This window comes from Procambarus clarkii, chromosome 60 (assembly GCF_040958095.1).
Source record: "Procambarus clarkii isolate CNS0578487 chromosome 60, FALCON_Pclarkii_2.0, whole genome shotgun sequence".
Lineage (NCBI taxonomy): Eukaryota > Metazoa > Arthropoda > Malacostraca > Decapoda > Cambaridae > Procambarus > Procambarus clarkii.
In genome coordinates this window covers 3850100-3868747 of record NC_091209.1, presented here as the reverse complement: position 1 = coordinate 3868747, position 18648 = coordinate 3850100, and the positions used below count along the sequence as shown (strand labels likewise).

Sequence of the window (18648 nt, the reverse complement as noted above, 5' to 3'; positions counted from 1 at the left end):
CCCTTGGGGGCCACCTTCCACAAGTTCCTTGGGTTCTGCTTCTGCTTGGCTGTTTACTGCTCAGTTTTTGGCCGCTCTTTGTGTGCTCGGGTGTTCTGATGCCTTTGTTCACCTTAGAGTAGGAGGCAGTTTGCACTGGTAAGGGACACAGGGTACTGCGCAGCTTGTTTTCACCAATCATAGCGGCCGGCTCTGTTCCGCCTGGGTAGGCTGTCCTCCCGCGGGGTTTTCTTTATCTTTTTGTTTGCATGCCTGGTATGGGGGTCCGCCTTGGTTATTGCCCCCTGTGTACTGAGTACTCGTCTCTTCCGGTGGTACCTCTGCTTGGTCCCCGTGAGTTTACACGTCTCGGGGGTTCAATTCTTAGAAAGTTGTTTGGTTGACTTGGGCGCCGGTTAACAGTACCTTGCCTGGGCTTCCTTGAGCGTGAGTTCCGTCTCAAGACCCTGGGAATCCCCAAGGGGGTGCATGGGTCTGATGGATGTGACCCCTGAGTCTCCCCCATCGCTTTGTGCGAGTTTGAGCGTTGCTCTGTCCCCTTGTCTCTCAGGGTGACTCTCACTGTTTTGGCCTCCGTCTGCTGCTTGTTGAGTCAGTGGCACCTTCAACCTGGAGTTATGCAAGTTTTGTTGCTTGTTTGTGACTCAGTTACCCAGTCCTGTGCTGACTATGCGGGTGCAGGCAACACAAGTGTTGCTTTTTGGGTTCAGGTGGTTGCAACACGTTACGTTGTTTCCTCCCTGGAAGCCCCAAGGCTGCCCCATTTTAGTTGTGACCCGGGCTTGGGGATGTTGGTCGCTTCGGTTTTGTTTCTGTCCACGCCCCCTTGTCTTTCCCGTTTTAGTTTCGTCTGGTCCCCCCCCCCCCCCATTCCTCCCTGCTTTTGGATCCGCACTGTCTGTGGGTTTTGGGGTTGGGACGGGGTTTCGTTGGTCTTTAGATTCAGATGGTCTTGGGGATTGCCCCTTCCGGGGGTAGCGACAGAGGCATTCGAGCCTGTTCCTCGAGCCGTGACTTATGGGTCTGCTAGTCGACTCCCTTCCTTTGTGTTTCTCCGGCTGCCCCGGCTTTTTCTTGTGAGGCTGGGGCTTTGGGGGGATGGCTCGGCCCTGGGTCCTGCCGTGGGGGTTCCCGGGGCTGAGGAGGAGTTGACTTGGGGCCTTGGACCCCGTTGGACCCTGCCGGGGGGTTTCTACTCTCTGAGCAGGGCTTGCAGTTACGGGGAGTGGGGTTTTCCTTTTCCCCCCTCTGCGTACGTGTTTGTTGGGCGTCGGCTTCTCCCCGGGTTCGATTCTTTGTCCCTTCGGGTCCGTCGGTTCCGTGTTGCCGATGGGTGTTCTCCTCCATTTTCTCACCCTTCTTTTCTGGGATATGGATTCGCTGTCATGTCGAGGTCATGTTCCCATTGTTGCGGGGTTTTGCATGACCGTTGGCCTCAGGTGTGACTGTGCCTTTGAGCCTTCGTGATTTTATGCTTGCTTCTGTTGGATCTCGAAGGTTCAGAAAGGTCTTCGATACTTCCCGTATTATTGGAATTTCTGTCGTCTTCCGGTGAGGTTTACCTTTAGTCCTTTCTTGAACTTGTTGGTCCTCTTCCGTGCTTCTTCTTGGTTTTCGGTACTCATTCTTTTGTACTTATATCTTCTCTCCGTGCTCTGTCTCTGTGTTGATAATATTCCTTACGTACTCCTAGTCGACGCCCTCCCCGCCAGGAGGGTTGTGCGGTTCGGGCCTCATGCATCCTGCACATGTGCCGTGGGAGTTTGTTTTGTTTATGGACGGTGTACACAAGTGTTGGTGTTCCGCGTTCTTTTTCTCTCGGGTGATTCGCCGCTCTCGCTCCTCCTATCTCTCCAGTCCATGCCTAATAGATACTGGGGGGGTGTTCTAGATTACAAATGTGGGGAGAACGCCTGTTTTTTTTATCTGCATACGGGTGTGTGGCACCCCATCCCCCTCTACCCTACTCTCCTCCTGCACATGCGGCTCTGACCTTATTCCACTAGCGATTCTCCCGGCATATTCTCAGCTACGATGTGTCGTGACACGATAGTGTCTACGCTCTAAAGGTGAGCTTATTCGGTCTGGCGTCTCTTTCAGCCAGGATCTTGTTCGTGGGTTTTGGATGAGTGTTGGGGATTGGTTGTTACATTTTGTTTGGCCCCCTTACATGCTTCTCCCTGGGACCTTCCTTGTCCGTCTGTGTTGTTCGTTACACGGTGTGGTACGGCCTCGTTTTTCGAGATCTTTATCTAGTCTTTCCGTGCCTGGGTCTTTTTTTGCCTCATGACACATTCCTTGACCGTCATGCAGTGCCTGGTTGAGCCCTTTCATATCCATTGGATTCTCTATGTAGTAGGTCATGTCCATTTCATTCTCGCTTGCTGTCTGTCTTCTTTGTTTCTCATTTTGCTTCTACAAGCTTGTCCCTAGCTGCTGATGTTTGGACTTTGTCTGGTCATTTTCTTGCATTTTTCCATTTTTTCCTTATTATCTTATACACTTTATTGTGTTTTTTAGAGTGTGCTTCTTGGTTTTACTGATGTTCATGCTAGGTTGGACTTTGTCCATGTTCAGTTCCCTGCTTTTGCACCTCCCCTGTGTTCGGTTATGGTTCTGCGTTTTCATCTTCTTGCTTGGCACTTCCAGTTTCTGGGTTGCCCTTTATGCAGGTGGATGTAGCTTCCATTCCTCCTCTCCTGTTCCTACAGTTTCTTTTTGTTGGGCCGGGAGGTGCTAGGTTTCAGGCCCTGGCTCTGGACTTTTTTTTTTGTGTTCGCTTTCAGGCGGTGCATTTTTGTTTTCGTGCTGTTCACGTCCAAGTTAGTTCTCCTCGGGCCTTGCTGGGACTGCGTTCGCCATTAATGTGGGATGCGATGTCCCTGTTTTCGCTTTGCGTTTTGGTTCGCAGTGCTCGCTTCCTCATTGGCCTCAGCCTGGGCCCTGGCTCTTCGTTTTTGTCACAATTTTGTCCTTGCTGTTTGCGGTGTCTGCTGTTCCGCGTTTCTCTGCTGGAGGCTTCTTGTTGTCATCCATTGTCGGACTTGTTGGTCTTTCAGGGTCCTGGGGGTTTCTCCCGGACGGGGCGTGTCTGCTCGCCTGGGTTGCTTCTTTCCCAGCTTTCCGGTTTTGGGTTCCTGGTTTCCTGGCTTACCTTGCCAGTTGGCGCATTCCTGTTCTCATGGTGTCGCTTCTCACGAGTCTCGCGTTGGAACCAGTGTCTCTGATCATCTGACGAGCTCGCTAGCATTAGGAAGTTTTTTGTACATCAAACGTTCCATCTGGTTCCTTGATGGCTTGGGTTTCCGGCTCTGCTTGCTCGGTGTTTGCACCTGCGGTTTTTCCATGGCTCTGCTTCATCCCTTGCTCAATTGGTCCATATCGGCTGGTTCGGTTCTGCCTCGAGTCTCTCATCATCTGTTGGTGTTCAGGTGGCTTCGTTGATGGTGTCTCACCTGTGTGCTTCGTCTCAGCAGCAGTGTGGAGTTTTTTGGCGGTCCTCCCTTTTTCTTTTGTCCTTTCATGAGCAGATGATGAGTCACAATAACGTGGCTGAAATATGTTGACCAGACCACACACTAGAAAGTGAAGGGACGACAACATTTTGGTCCATCCTGGACGATTCTCAAGTTGATTGAGAATCGACTTGAGAATGGTCCAGGACAGACTGAAACATCGTCGTCCCTTCACTTTCTAGTGTGTGGTCTGGTCAACATACTCTTTTCATAAGATTGCTGCGCTTTGTTGGCGTGGTCTTATCCTTCTCTAGTGGAGGTTCAGAGCCGTCATCTTTCCACATACTGTCGCCTTGTGTCATGCGGCGCTGGTGGAGCCGCTCCGGGTTGCTTCGGTTTTGGTGTTCTCTCAGCACCAATTCGCGAGCTGTCTCTGGCGTGGTTCACGTCTCACCTGCTTTTGCGCTTGTTGAGTTGTCCTAGTTCTTGGATTGGTGGCTCTCTTCTCTTCTCCTCGATTTGTTGTGGCCTCTTCGGTTCTGGATTGTTTTCCGAGGCGCTCTTCTTGTTGGTGTTGGCCTCTGAGGGTCAGGTCGGGGTGCTTCATGCTCTCCTCTGGCACCAGGGTTTCTGCTCTTTTGGTCCTCGTGACAGGTTGTTTGCTTGCATCCATCTCCTTCTCTGGTGAAGACTGACACAGCTGCTTTCCGGAGGGGTCCTTGAGTTGTTGATGCATGGTTGGTCGGGCCACGGGTACATCTTGTGTTGTGTTCAGTTGCGGCGCTTCGCCGTTCTTTGTGTGCTACAGCTGCCGTGACCGGGATCACGCTTTGGGTTGCTCCGGTTTCCCTTCTTCCCTGTTCTAGGGTGCATTTCTCTTAGGTCGTCCTTGGGGTGGTTTGGTCCAGCCAGCCTGTGTCTATCCCCATGCCCACAACATTTGTGGGTTGGCTACGCATTTCAATCGTTGATGTTCCTGGGCTTTGTTGGGCCTGTATGGCCTTGGATTGGCGATTGCGGCTTTTGTCTCTGTTTTCTGTTAGGGAGTGAGGGACGTCCGCCTCCCGGGTAGGTCCCTCTTGCTTTCCTCTTTTGGTAGGTAGCTCCAGGGAGCCAACGGGGTTCCCTCCAGAAAACCAGCATTGAATGTAATAAAACGCTGTTTTTTTTTTCAATCATAGGATGGAGACTCAACGCTTCACACTGGTACCATGGAATCAGCCGCTTTAGCAATTGCAAATCAGAATGAAATTGGAAAGATCCGACAGGAGCTATTTCCCAAACGTTTACCAACACCCAAGCACAAAATCACAAAGAGGTAAGCAAAATTAATTTTTGCTATGTAAAATTAATATTTTTGGACTGAATTTAATGAAGTATTAAAGAAGTAATGCAAAATAGGCTTTGGTTTGTACAGTGGAACCTTGGTGTACGAATGCCCTGGAGTACAAGTTTTTTGGAATACAAAGTCAATTTCCTTGTAAAATTTGACTTGATGTACGAAGTTTGCCTTGGAATATGAGTACAGTATCCACTCAATTTAATGGCCTCTTTTATACCGATCTGCCGGTAATAACGACCGGTTTGGGAGACTGGTAACTGGAGCCTCATATACCGGTCTGGCGGTCGATATAACCGTAGGTCGGTATTGGGTTCGTTTTGGTATTGGCGGGCCCTCACATGGCAACAGGCCACCAACCTCCAAGGCATTGAGGGAGGGATGGGAGGCATTGATTGATGGAGGGAGGCTTTGAGGGAAAAAGGCAGGGAGAGTGATGGTGGTGAGGGAGGCAGTGAGTTTATTAGTTTAGTTCATTTATTATGCACCCCATATCCATCTTGTGGGCTGTAGTGGAAAGGGTTACGGAGGCACATAATGGGCTCAGGAATTGAACCCCACAATTTATTTAGGTAAGCAAGTTACAATCATGATGAGCTAGTTACTTTTTTTTTGGAGGCAGTGATTGATGGAGAGAGGCATTGAGGAGGAGAGGCAGGGAGTGTGTTGGTGGTGGTGGTGAGGGAGTCAGTGATTGAAGGAGGGAGGCATTGAGGGGGGAGAGGCAGGAAGAGTGTTGGTGGTGGTGTGAGAGGGAGAGTGTTGGTGGTGGTGGTGGTGTGGGAGGGAGAGTGTTGGTGGTGGTGTGGGAGGGAGATTGTGATACCAAAATTAACGCTGTAAGACAAGTGTGGAGTTGACAACCCTGAAGAGAGTAGAAACATTTCGTTGCTATCTGGCGCTCACAGCTATTGATCGACGTAGTTCTTTATTTGGTGCTGGTCTAACTCATGTTTTGGTGACATTTTATACCTATGTTCTTCTAGAACATTCTATTGTGAACTCATTGGTACAAAAATGAAATACGTACATCGAAAATTAACGTCAGGATAGTGAAAAGAGTATACACTTTTCAATGTTGCCTCTCGATCGCCCGAAGCGCCGCACACACAAGGGGCAATTTTTTTTCACTGTGCCAAGAGCGCGAAAGTGTTAAGTGTGGGAAATTATAGCAAACAAAGGGATAACTGAACTCTTATGCTTTGTTAGGCTTGCGGCCCAACTAAAAACTCAGACTCGTGGAGACCACGTGACAAGGATAAGAGAAACATGAAAACATGGAAATAATAAAATGCAAATTACTAACTAAATATTTATTAAATGCAAAATCTAAACAAAAACTAAATGAAATCACTCCCTATACATAACACTCCCTACGAGGCATGAGATGAACTATTTCCTTGTACAAAACTGTAGCAAACTATACCTTTTAATGCGACCAGCTAGATGCAGTGCTGATATTGGGGAGAGGTTGAGATGGATGACCTCCCCCAATTGTTGACCGGTCCACACTGAATCTCCCTCACTCTGCCTTCCTCACAGCTGGTCAGAGTTAGAGGTATTCCTACGCCAGGCTCACTAAGTTTACTAGCAGGGTTTAAGTTGAACAACTAATCTCTGTTGCACTGAACAACCCAGATGGTTGAACTCTTTTAAACTGAAGGTAATTGCACAGGCATCTTAGGGAAAGGCTATTTCCAATTACAAAATGGCTATTTGACCTTTGAGAATTACTAAATGTGGAAGGCTTTGGTGACACATGACCCCGGGTCACCAAAATTGCTCTGCGTCCGAGGCTAGTCTTTAGCTAGTGACATCACTGATGGTGACTTGCTCAGTATTCCGACAATTGAGGATACTCTTGATTCTTTAAACATGAATACTATTGAATACAATTTGAAATGAAGACTTGAATTTCTCTAAATTACTGATTTCTGTAAAATAATTCATTATACGTTGCTTAAGACAAAGGCGCGCCTTTAGATTTTGTTATCTAAATTGCTATTCCCAGGGGAGATGACCTCGTGCTCCCCGAGTCAGGTCACTACCGTCTGACTCCAAACTTTCCAAACCCCATAGTCTATAAGAAACCATACTGAATAATTCCTACAACAAACCTAGTTTGTTACACAAAGTACAGCCACTACGTGAACATGAGGTGAAAGCACGTGAACATGAGGGTCTTGGTTCCTCATGTGGTGCCATGCGGTGGCACTTGGCTGGGAGAGAGACTGCTGACGTGACAAATTCTTGCCTGGTAACACCAAACAAATGTAAATCAGATCCAGGCCTTTTCTATAAATTCATTAAAAGTAAGCTGCAAGTAAAGGATAATATTCAGAGGTTGAAAATGGGGGACAGATACACGGAAAATGAAAAGGAAATGTGTGAAATATTAAACAAAAAGTTCCAAAGTGTGTTTGTACAAAATGAGATCTTCAGACAACCAGACACAATAAGAATTTAAGAGAACAACATAGAGCGTATAGAGGTATCTAGAGATGAAGTGGAAAATATGCTAAAAGGAGCTAAGTAAGAACAAAGCAGTTGGGCCAGATGGCATTTCACTATGGGTTCTGAGAGAATGTGCATCTGAGCTCAGCATTCCACTTCACCTAATCTTTCAGGCATCCCTGTGTACAGGAATCGTAGCAGACGTGTGGAAACAGGCTAGTATAGTTCCAATCTACAAAAGTGGCAGCAGGGAAGACTCCCTCATTTATAGACCTGTATCATTGACAAGTGTAATAGTCAAAATATTGGAAAAAATAATTAAAACTAAATGGGTAGAACACCTGGAGAAAAACTATATAATATCAGACACAGTGTGGTTTTCGATCTGGAAGATCCTGTGTAATGAATTTACTCAGTTTCTATGATCGAGCTACAGAGATTTTACAGGAAAGAGATGGTTGGGTTGATTGCATCTATATGGACCTAAAAAAGGCTTTCAACAGAGTTCCACATAAGAGGTTGTTCTGGAAACTGGAAAATATTGGAGGGGTGACATATACCTCAGAGGCAATGTATCGGATTGGAGAAATGTCACAAGTGGAGTGCCACAGGGCTCAGTTCTTGCACCGGTAATGTTCATTGTCTACATAAGCTATCTACCAGATGGAATACAGAATTATATGAACATGTTTGCTGATGATGCTAAGATAATAGGGAAGATAAGAAACCCTAGATAATTGTCATGCCCTTCAAGAAGACCTGCACAAAATAAGTATTTGGAGCACCATTTGGCAAATGGAATTTAATGTAAATAAATGCCAATTTATGGAATGAGGAATAGGAGAACATAGACCCCACACAACCTATAAATTATATGACAAATCTTTATAGAAGTCTGATAAAGAAAGAGATCCAGGGGTAGTTCTAGGTAGAAAACTATCACTTGAGGATCACATTAAGATCATTGTGCGAGGGGCCTATGCTACACTTTCTAACTTCAGAATTGCTTCTAAATACATGGATGGCAAAATATTAAAGAAATTGTTCACGACTTTTATTAAACCAAAGCTGGAATGTACAGCGGTTGTATGGTGCCCATATCTAAAGAAGTACATCAACAAACTGGAAAAGGTGCAAAGACATGCCACTAAGTGGCTCCCAGAACTGAAGGACAAGAGCTACGAGGAGAGGCTAGAGGCAATAACCACTTAACACTTTGGTCCGGTAATGACGCAGCATTGCGTGACGTTTTTACTTGGGGGAAGTCTGGTAATGACGCAGCATTGCGAGATTTCCCGCTGCAAATTGGCGATGGTTTCGGGAGGGGTGCGCCGCAGTTTTGGACATTATATGCATACACACCTGTAGGGAATTTCATTGCGAATACAATGATACCACAATGAAAGACCTAGGACTAGAATTGAGGTAACAAAGTTGAAAAGAGTATACCCATTTTATTTCTCTTTATTAGTGCTCACTGCGGTAACGCACCGTCACGTTCTCTGTTTGCTGTGGGTGGGACGCCAGGGTTTTGGACTTTATATTTGCATATACTCCTGTAGGGAATTTTATTGTGAACACAATGATACCAAAATGAAAGATCTAGGACGAGAATTGAGATGTCTAAAGTGAAGAGTGTGTACACATTTTATTGCTCTTTCTCGCTCCCGGTAACACGCTCTCACTTTCTCACTTTCTCGTCAGGCTTTTGGGCTTTACATGCATTTAGTCCTGTAGAGAATTCTATTGCGAACACATTGATACCAAATTGGAAAACCTAGGACGAGAATTGAGATGACAAAGTTGAAGAGAGTATACACATTTCAGTATAATGAGAGGCGCCTTGGGGTGGTGCAGCGCTCTCTTTCTGGTAACTTTCATCTTGTCGGCGGGTGGGGCGTGCCGTTGTCTTTGACGTTATGTGCATATATTCCTGTTGGGAATTCTATTACAAACACATTGATACCAAAATGAAAGACCTAGAACGAGAATTGAGGTGATCAAAGTGAAAGGAGTGTACACATTTTATCGGTCTTGCGCGCTCCCGGGTAACACGCTCTCACTTTCTCTGTTTGTTGTGGATGGTACGCTGGGCATTTGGACTTCATATACCTTTAGTCCTGTAGAGAATTCTATTGCGAACACAATGATACCAAAACGAAAGACCTAGGACGAGAATTGAGGTGACCAAAGTGAAGGGAGTGTAAATATTTTATCGCTCTTGAGCCATGCTCCCGCGTAACATGCTCTCATTTTCTCTGTTTGTTGTGGATGGTACGCCGACCATTTGGACTTTATATGCCTTTAGTCCTATAGAGAATTCTATTGCGAACACATTGATACTAAAATGAAAGACCTAGGACGAGAATTGAGGTGACCAAAGTGAAAGGAGTGTACACATTTTATCAATCCTGCGCGCTGCCGGGTAACATGCTCTTACTTTCTCTGTTTGTTGCAGATACTACGCTGGGTATTTGGACTTCATATGCCTTTAGTCCTGTAGAGAATTCTATTGTAAACACAATGATACCAAACTGAAAAACCTAGGATGAGAATTGAGGTAACAAAGTTGAAAAGATTATACACTTTTCAGAATTACCGCGCGCTCCCGCGGAATGCCCAAACCCACCCGGGGTAGTGTGACGCATGTGCGCCCAGAACATCAAAGTGTTAACTGCGTCGGTAGGCGGCAAACTATGCCATCTGAGAAAACTCTTTTTTTTTTTTCTTTTTTTGTACCCATTCTAAATGTGTGCGAAGTTGGTTGTGTACGAAATGGACTCTTAGGACCTCCAGTGAGAGGCAGCCATCTTGGAAAAAAATCCCAGAATGCCCCTAGGACTGCTGGCTGGGTTAGTACTGAGTGAGCAACCATGGGTAGCGTATGCTCCTCTGGCTCCCAAATAACTGTCCGACGCGGTGTTGAAAGATCGCGCGCTGTCGGTGAGATGCAAACCTTATTGTTTGAAGAACATAAGGGTCATAATATTGGTGAAGCTAGGTGCAATAAGAACCAAAGGTCGGATGCAAGTGATACAGCACCTATGAAGACGATACAGCGAGCGTATCCAGTTGTAGCTCTGAGCGCCACTCTGGCCCACCTATGCTATCTCCAATTTATTTAGATGATAAATAATGAATCGTTTTCTGCGTTCAGTGATGATGCATCTGATACAAGTAGCATAGATGAACAGTGTTAGTGGCTTCCATGGTGGTGTTTTCCATACATATTTTCAAGAATAGCTGACTCTCTTCCTGACTGATGGACACTCTTTGAGGCTGGCTGAATCTTTTCCTGTGTGGGACCTTACAAAGAGATCTTTTCACGACTACCTTACAAATTGATCTTTTCCTGTAATCTTTTCAAGACTACCTTATGTTTTACAAGCTTGGCTACATACCACCTACAGGTACTAATGTCAAGGGGTGTATGTTAGTGCGTTATTTGCCAGCACACAGAACGAACTCTCCACATATGTCAGTTGCTTAATTTAGAAATTGTACTTGTGGTCGATCTCAAACCCATTGTTGATGTGACGACTTATACTGAATTTTGTAACTAGCTCATCAAGATTGTAACTTGCTTAGCTAAATGAACTGTGGGGTTCAGTCCCTGAGCCCATTATGTGCCTCTGTAACCCTTTCCACTACTGCCCTCAAGATGGGTATGGGGTGCATAATAAATGAACTAAACTAACTAACACAGAACGAAGAAACAAGAAGCGAAAATATACTGTACCTGGGGCAACGAGAGCGAAGTCGCGCTGTGTACCATGGACTACTTTGTTGATTATTACTCACTTCCGAAGTACTGAGTGTGTAATACAGTGTGTTACTGTGTAAATAGTGTGTGAAACGGTACATATTGTAATTTTAGTGAATTTTTAACAAGTAATATTGCGACAATAAACATTTATTGTGGACACATTACTGACACGCAAATAATTGAAAATATATTTGTGTCAACACCCGGTGCTTGAATGGCCCACGCGTCCGTGTCTGGGTGAGTCACGTCCGGGCGACCAGCCCCCTGATGATGTCACAGCGCACCTTGTCCACTTCCCCACAGCCAAAGTAAATGGAATATGGTATTTATTTTTACATAAACATGTTCAGGGAAGGGAATTTATCATTTACAACTTCAAGATCAAGAGGTCATAGATTTAAACTAACTAAACACAGATGCTGAAGAAATATAAGAATATTCACTTTCGCAAATTCACTTTTTGCCTTTTATTTTTATTTTTTTCTCTGGGGGGGAGCCCCCTACGTCTCCTCGGAGCTATCCAGGCTGATAGGGATAGTCCTAACTTTTGGCATCAGTCGATGTGGGTGGAGTTCTAAACCTACCGGGGACCATGGCCAGAACCGGGCCTCCTCAAAGAGGCATGAGGAGCAATGGCGCATAGAAATGCACATGTGAATTTTAGAGCATTCTATATCTCCCATCGACCGAGACAGGCACCCAGAAAGGTAAGCGCCCCAAAACAAACTCCTATTCTGGTTAAAATAAAGAAAATAGAAAAATGAGGGGACAGAACTCCCCAAAAGAAAACGACAAATGAGCATGATGTCACACGAGTCGCGCTGTATGTCTGCGCAGCTCCCCCCTCCCCGGGAGGGGAATGGGGGAGCCACAGACCCCCACGCCGGCGATCCACACCTCAGTTCCTTGGCTGATGGGATAAGGATTGGTCGTTGTGGCTCCAGATTCTTAATGTGCTGTGCCTGCGTTCAGTTCTTCTTTTAGGTGGTGTGCCAGCTGGGAGTATTATTCTTAGGTACGTGGGCTGCATGAGCTTAGGGCTCCCTTGCCTAAATGCCCTGTAAGTACCACCCTAGGGGCTTGGGGTTACCTTCCACAAGTCACCTTGGGTCTACCTCTGTTGGTCTTTCGCTGCGTTGCACTTGACCACCGGAGTGTTGGTGGGGGGGGGGGGGAGGTTCCTCTCTAGTTTGCCTTGGGGTAAGTGGTAGTTCTTACACTGATACAGGCGCGGGATACTGCGTAGCTAGTTTGTACCTATAACAGCGACCGGCTCTGTTCCCTTTGGGTACGCAGTCCTCTCGCAACGTTTTTCTTTTCTTTTTCTTTTTGCTTGGCGGGGAGGGGTGAGTCGGTCTTGGTGTTCCTTTCCCCCTTTATACTTGGGTTGTTTGTGTTTGGTTATACCCCCTGCTTCGCTCTTGTGAGTGGATACATCCCGGATGTTCAGCATTAGCAGTGTTGATTGGTAGCTTGGACACTGGTTAGCAGTACCCTGCCTGGAATAACCCTTAGCAGACCCAGTCTATGGGTCTTGGGTCTATGAACCCAAGCACCCCCTGGGGAAACCTCATGGGGTGCTTGGGTCCAATGGATGTGACCCCTGAGTTCCCTCTCACTTTTTGCAAGTTTGAGGGTTGCTCTGTCCCCTTGTCTCATGGTGATGCTCATTGTTTTTGCCTCTGTCATGCTGCCTGTTGTGTCGGTGACACATTCGACAAAAAGTCCTGCGAACTTTGTTGCTTGTATGTGACTCGGTTCACCCAATCTGATGATGATATTGTTCAGGTGCAGGCAGCTCATGCTTTGCAAGATAGGTTTAAGTTGCTGCAACGCGCTAGGTTGGTTGATTCCCCGGATGCCCCGCAGCTGTCCCATTTTGTGTATAGGGACCCGGACTTGGGGGTGTTGGTCGCTTTGGCCTTGGTTCCATCCGCACCCCCCTCGTTCTTTCCCTGCTGTGGTTCTTTCGGTTCCTTCCACCCCCCCCCCTCCCTGCTTCCAGCTCCTAAGAATCTGAGAGTTTTGGGGCCAGGGCAGGGTTTAGAGGTTGCTGAGACTCGGGCAGTTTCTGGGGTTGCCCCTTCCGGGGTGGCTGCGGAGGCATTCGGATTCTGACCAGTGGGCCAATCCTCTTCTTCCTGCTGTTCCGGCTGCCCCGGCTTTTTCTTGTGAGGCCGGGGCTTTGGAGGGCGACTCGCCCCTGTGTCCTGACATGGAATTTCCCGGGGTTGGGGAGGAGCTGACTTGGGGGCCTTGGGCCCCGTTGGACCCTGCCTGGGTTTTCAGACCCTCTGAGAGGGGCTTGCTGTTACAAGGAGTGGGGTTTTTCTCCGACCCCCCCAACCCCCGCTGTGTATGAGTTGGATTTGGGTTCGGCTCCTCCCCGAGTTCGGTTCCGTGTCCCTGCAGGTCCTTCGGTTCCGTCCTTCTGGAGGTTTTCGGCTTCCCGCATCTCTTCGGCTGAGGTGCGGGCGGTCATTGCGGCTTACCTCCTGCGCGACCCGGATTATGCCTCTATAATGGATCAGTCTTTCTTCAGGTTTGGGTCTTTGTCTCTATACTGGGTTCGTTACGAGGTTCCGGAGTCGTCCTGGCTAACGGACTGCCCTATGTTTTCGCTGGATGCTTGAGACACCTTCTGTCGTAACCGCATGTTTGAGTGGTGTGAGGCGTTGACTGTAGTCCAAGTTTACCTGGGGTGACTTTGCACACCTTAATGAGTGCCTTTTCGCTCCGACTCTCTTGCAGGATGTTGGCGTGGTTCAGCTTTATGTGCAGGTCTCCTCCTTGTCGGCAGCACTGGTGGCTGAGGACTTGCATGCACTGGGCTCGTTGTCTTCGGTACTGTTTCGTTTCCCTCCTTGAGCTGTCTTCGGATTGGCTTACGGAGGATGTAGAGGCGCTTGGGGCCATTCCTGGGTCTAACGCCTTGGCTGTTCGTGCGTTGTCTGCACTTTTGAAGCTGTTTGTGTTGATCCTGCGGGATGCACTGTTGGGTTTTTTAGCCACACCCCTCGAGTGTCGGCAAGTGGTGCTTGCCTCCTCCTTGGAATCTGCTTGGGCCCTGGTTCTTAGATTATCTTCGCCCTTTTGTCCTTTGTTGTTTGCTGCTTCTGTGGTGTAACAGTATATGTAGCCAGCTTCTTCCATTGGCTTCTGCCCGTCGAGGTGGGCCTCAGGTGCCAGTTTCGGAGCCAGTGCAGCCTTCAGTCCCAGCTGCGCCTGGTTGGTGCGGTGCTCACTCTGTGCACAGGTCGGGTTCTCGTAAGGGGCATCGGCCCTTTCGCGGTTTACCCCATTGACGGGGCGCTGTGGGGGGGGGGGGTGGCTTGCTATGTTCGCTCATACCAATGTCCCTCAGGTGGGTTTCCCGCATGTTTCCAGTTCCGAAACAGAACTGTGTGGACCTACAGTTCATTCTGAACTTGTCAAGTCTGAACCCCTGGGTTTTTTACCCCTCATTTTGGATAACCACTCTGTCCTGGCTTCTATTGGAGCCGGGCGCTTGGATGGTGTCCCTGGACCTCAAGAAAGAGTATTGGCATGTCCCGATTCATCCTGGGTTCAGAGACTGGCTCGGTTTTGTTGTGGGTGCATCAGAGTTACCACATTCGTTGTCTCCCGTTAGGGTTGAACCTGGCACCTCACGTGTTCACACGTCTTATCCGGGTCGTGGTGGCCCATCTGCGTCTGTTAGGTGTTAGCTTACCTGGATGACTGGCTGGTTTGAACTCCCAGTCTGTCTGTGTGTCTGTTCACCAGGTGTTTGGTGCTTTCCCAGCTAGCCGGGTTCGGGTTCCTGGGGATCTGGTAGAAGTCCCATCTGGTTCCCTCCCAGGTTCGTACCTAGCAGGGTCTTGTGTGGGACTCTCGGACTGCTTCCTTGTCTCTTTCTCAGTCTCTTTCCTTCGGCTGTGGTCCTGCATGAGCTTGTTTCTGGGGTGCTCCCGGGTCACTCGGCGGTTGCTCGAGGGTCTGTGCCTGAGCCTGAATTTTGCGATGATGGTCTACCCGCTAGGTCGGGTTTGGCTTCGTCGGCTGTTCTGGTTCCTTTGGGGACGTCTCTTCTGCCTATCTCGCTATCGCTGGGTTTGACCCCCGGGGCCCCTTACATCGGCTTCTGTGTCGCCGGTTTTCTCTTTGGGTTTTTTGGGGTTCAATGCCTTGGCACCTACCGGAACCCTCCCTCGATGTGTTCACGGACGAATCGTCTCTTGGCTGTGGCTTTGTGACCAGTGCTCACCAGGCCAGCCAGGGGCGGTGGGGTCCTTCCATCGGGCCCACAGCATGGTGCTTGAGTTCACGGAGGTGTGGTTTGCGCTTCGGAGAGTTCGGGTTGCCTGCGGATCGACGATTCGGCTCCATTCGAACCGCTCCCCAGTAGTTCATTGCCCGAATTGAGGGGGGTTCGATGCCGTCCTTGGCTCATTAGGGCTGGTCACTTCGGGTAACTCATCTGCTGAATTCTCGGGGTTTGACTCTCCTGGCGGTTCAAATCCGAGGGGTCCAACGTTCTGGCAGACGGCCTGTCCTGGTTTGTTCCCCTGTCCACGGAATGGATGGTCGATGCCAACTCATTCAGTTGGCTCTGCCAGACATTCGATCTTATTATAGATAACGTATGTAATAGTGTAATAAAACCAATAACAGTATGGTGGGAGGAGGAATGTTGGTGAGTAAGGTGTTGGAGGAGTGAGGGAGGGCTGGCTGGGTGTGGCAGCTCACTCTTATTGTTTTGGGTCACCATACCAACTTAGTGGTTCGTTATGGTGAACACATGTGTAGATGTGTATATACAATATGTGTGTGTGTATACTGTAATAACAGCAAAAACACTAATTGATTGTAGAATATAATATATATATGTCACATTTTTTAGCATAACGATGTTCCACACTTTGAACTATATAAATTCCACAAATTACACATTTTTTAATAATATCACAGCAAAATACAAGAGAAGAAATGAATGAGAAACATCAATATAATTGTGAGACATTATATTCGTGGCAACTGCCACCCCACGGGGTGGCGGGGCCAACTGACCCCGAGCGCTTCATCGCTCAGTACCCATAATTTATTCAACTTCCCAGGTCCATCACGGCTAAAGTATGTCACATACAATATTTTTTCTGGGGGGATCCCCGTCGGCTCCCCGGAGCTATCCAGGCTGAATGGATATGTATAACTTTCTGGCATCAGTCAAAGTGCTAGGAGTTCTTGCCTACCGGGACCACGAGCCAGAACCTGGCCCCCTCAGAGAGGCACGAGGAGCAATGGCCTATAGAAACCCCTTTGCGATTGGAAGCATTCTATGTCTGCCATCGACCGGGACAGGCACCCAGAAAGGTAGGCGCCCCAAAACAAACCCCTATTCTGGTGAAATTATTGCTACCGAAAGCCGAATGTGTGGACAAAACTCCCCAAACAAAATTATCAAACTAGCATGACGTCATCACGTCGCCACGCCACCATCTGCGCAACCCCCCCCTCCCTGAGAAGGGGAAGGGGGAGCCCCAGACCCTCCACGCCGGCGATCCAACTGGTAGTTCTTGGCTGATGGAATTACTGGCTGGTCGAGTGCCTCTGGCTCCGGTTTTTGTTTCAGTTCTGTGCCTTGTGGTGTGGACTGTCTCTACCGGTGGGGTGTGAGCCAGGAGTAAGATTCCACGGTACTCGGGCTGCATGTGCCTAGGGCTATCTTCCCTAGGTGCCCTGTAAGTACTGCCCTTGGGGCTTGGGGCCACCTTCCACAAGTCACCTTGGGTTCTGCCTCCGCTGTGTCCTTTACTGCTCGGTACTGGGCCGCCCTTGGAGTCGGCTGGGGTTTTGTTGTCCTGGTTTGTCTCTGGGTAGGTGGTAGTTTTCGTCACTGGTAGGGGCACGGGGTACTGCACAGCTAGTTTTCACCATTAACAGCGGCCGGCTCTGTTCCGCCTGGGTACGTTGCCCTCTTGCGGGGTTTTTCTTTTGTTTTTGTTTTTGCCTGGTGGGGGTCTGCCTTTACTATGGTCCTCCTTTCCTGTAATAGGTGAATTTTTTTCGAATTCTTCTGTTGGCGGTACTCCCCGCTTGGCCCCCGTGAGTGGACACGTCCCGGGGGTTCAGCTTTAGCAGTTTGTTAGTAGATTTGGGCGCCGGTTCACGGTACCCTGCCTGGGCTTCCCTTAGCGTGTACCAAAGGCTAAGGGCCCTGGGAAACCCCACGGGGGGCTTCGTGGTCCTCTAGGTGTGTCCCCGGAGTCCCCCTCGCGTCCTGCGAGTTTGACGGCTGATCTGTCCCCTTGTCTCAGGGTGACACTCACCGGTTGTGCCTCCGCCATGCTGCCTGTTGGGTCCTTGTTCTTATGACCCGGAGTCGTCCGATGATTATTGTTGGTACGCGCTCTCCTTCACCCAGGCCACTGGTCTTGATAATTGGGTGCAGGCGGCTGCGGTGTTGCTTGCTGGGTGTGTGTTGCTGCAACGCTCTTGGTTTGTGGCCCCGGATGCCCCGAGGCTGCCCCGTTTTGGTGGTTGGGGTCTGGACTTGGGGGTGGGGGTCGCTTCGGCTCTGGCTCCTTCCGCTTCTTGTTCCTCCCCTTCTGTTCTTCTCACTTCCTCCCATGCTTCCTGCTCCGAACCATAGGAGGGTTTTGGGGTTGGGGCGGGGTCTGGTTGGGTTGAGACTCGTGCGGTCTCGGGGGTTTTCCTCTTCCGGGGTGGCGGCGGAGGCATTCGAGTCGGTTCCTCCAGCCGTGCTGTATGGGTCTGATCAGTGGGCTCCCTTCACTAGTGTTTGCACGGCTGCCCCGGATTTTCCTTGTTAAGCTGGGGCTTTGGGGGTGGGCTCGGCTCTGGGTCATGCTGTAGAGGTTCCCTGGGTTAGGGAGGGGTTGCCTGGGGGGCCTCGGCCCCGTTTGCCCCTCTTGGATCCTTGTACCTTTGGTGTGGGGCTGGCAGTTACTCAGTGGGGTTGTTCCTTCCCTCTGTGTTCCTGTTGTTTTCGGGTATACCCCTCCCTGGGTTCGGTTCCGTGTTCCTTCGGGTTCGTCGGTCCCGTCGTTCCTGGGGGTGTGTTTCACCCCCTTTTCCTTACCCTTTTCGCTCTTATGTCGCGATGCTGTTCACAAAAAGAAAAAAAAAAAAAAAGTGTTCAGGTAAGGTACATCCATACAAGGTGTGAAACAAACATTGATGGATTTTTATATTGACCTAGTACATAGTGCCTAAACCGCTTCATATCGTTGGCCCTGCATGTTCCTTGGTCAGGGTTGCTTGTCATGGTTCTCGTTGGTTCGAGAGTCTCTTCGTACCTTCCAATATTATTGGAATGTCTGTTGATTTTCGATGTGGTTTCCATCGGGTCTTTTGTCGGCCTTGTTGGTTCCCTTCCATCATCTGTTTTCTTTCGCTTCGTTTTCGCCTTGTTTTGTTTTCGCGTCGTCTCTACTTCCAGTTTTGGCGTTCTTTGTCTTCGTTCCGCACGCTTTCCTAGTGTTTGTACGATGTCTGTGCATTGTGTGTCCGCTTGGTGTACGAGCCACGCCTCCCAGTGGACCGGTGGTGCGTTTCGTACCTCGTGTAATTACCTAAGTGTAATTACCTAAGTGTAGTTACAGGATGAGAGCTACGCTCGTGGTGTCCCGTCT

General features: G+C 48.8%; 1 protein-coding gene across 4 annotated transcripts in view; it reads left to right on the top strand.

Moving 5' to 3' along the window:
* The window catches only part of LOC123766697 (saccharopine dehydrogenase-like oxidoreductase), a 356813-nt gene that overhangs the window by 143002 nt on the left and 195163 nt on the right, over positions 1–18648 (top strand). For all 4 annotated transcript variants that reach the window (XM_069307404.1, XM_069307405.1, XM_069307406.1 and 1 more), the window contains one exon: positions 4637–4773. In XM_069307404.1, coding sequence (XP_069163505.1) covers positions 4637–4773 — 137 coding nt within the window. The remainder of the gene's footprint in view (positions 1–4636; positions 4774–18648) is intronic.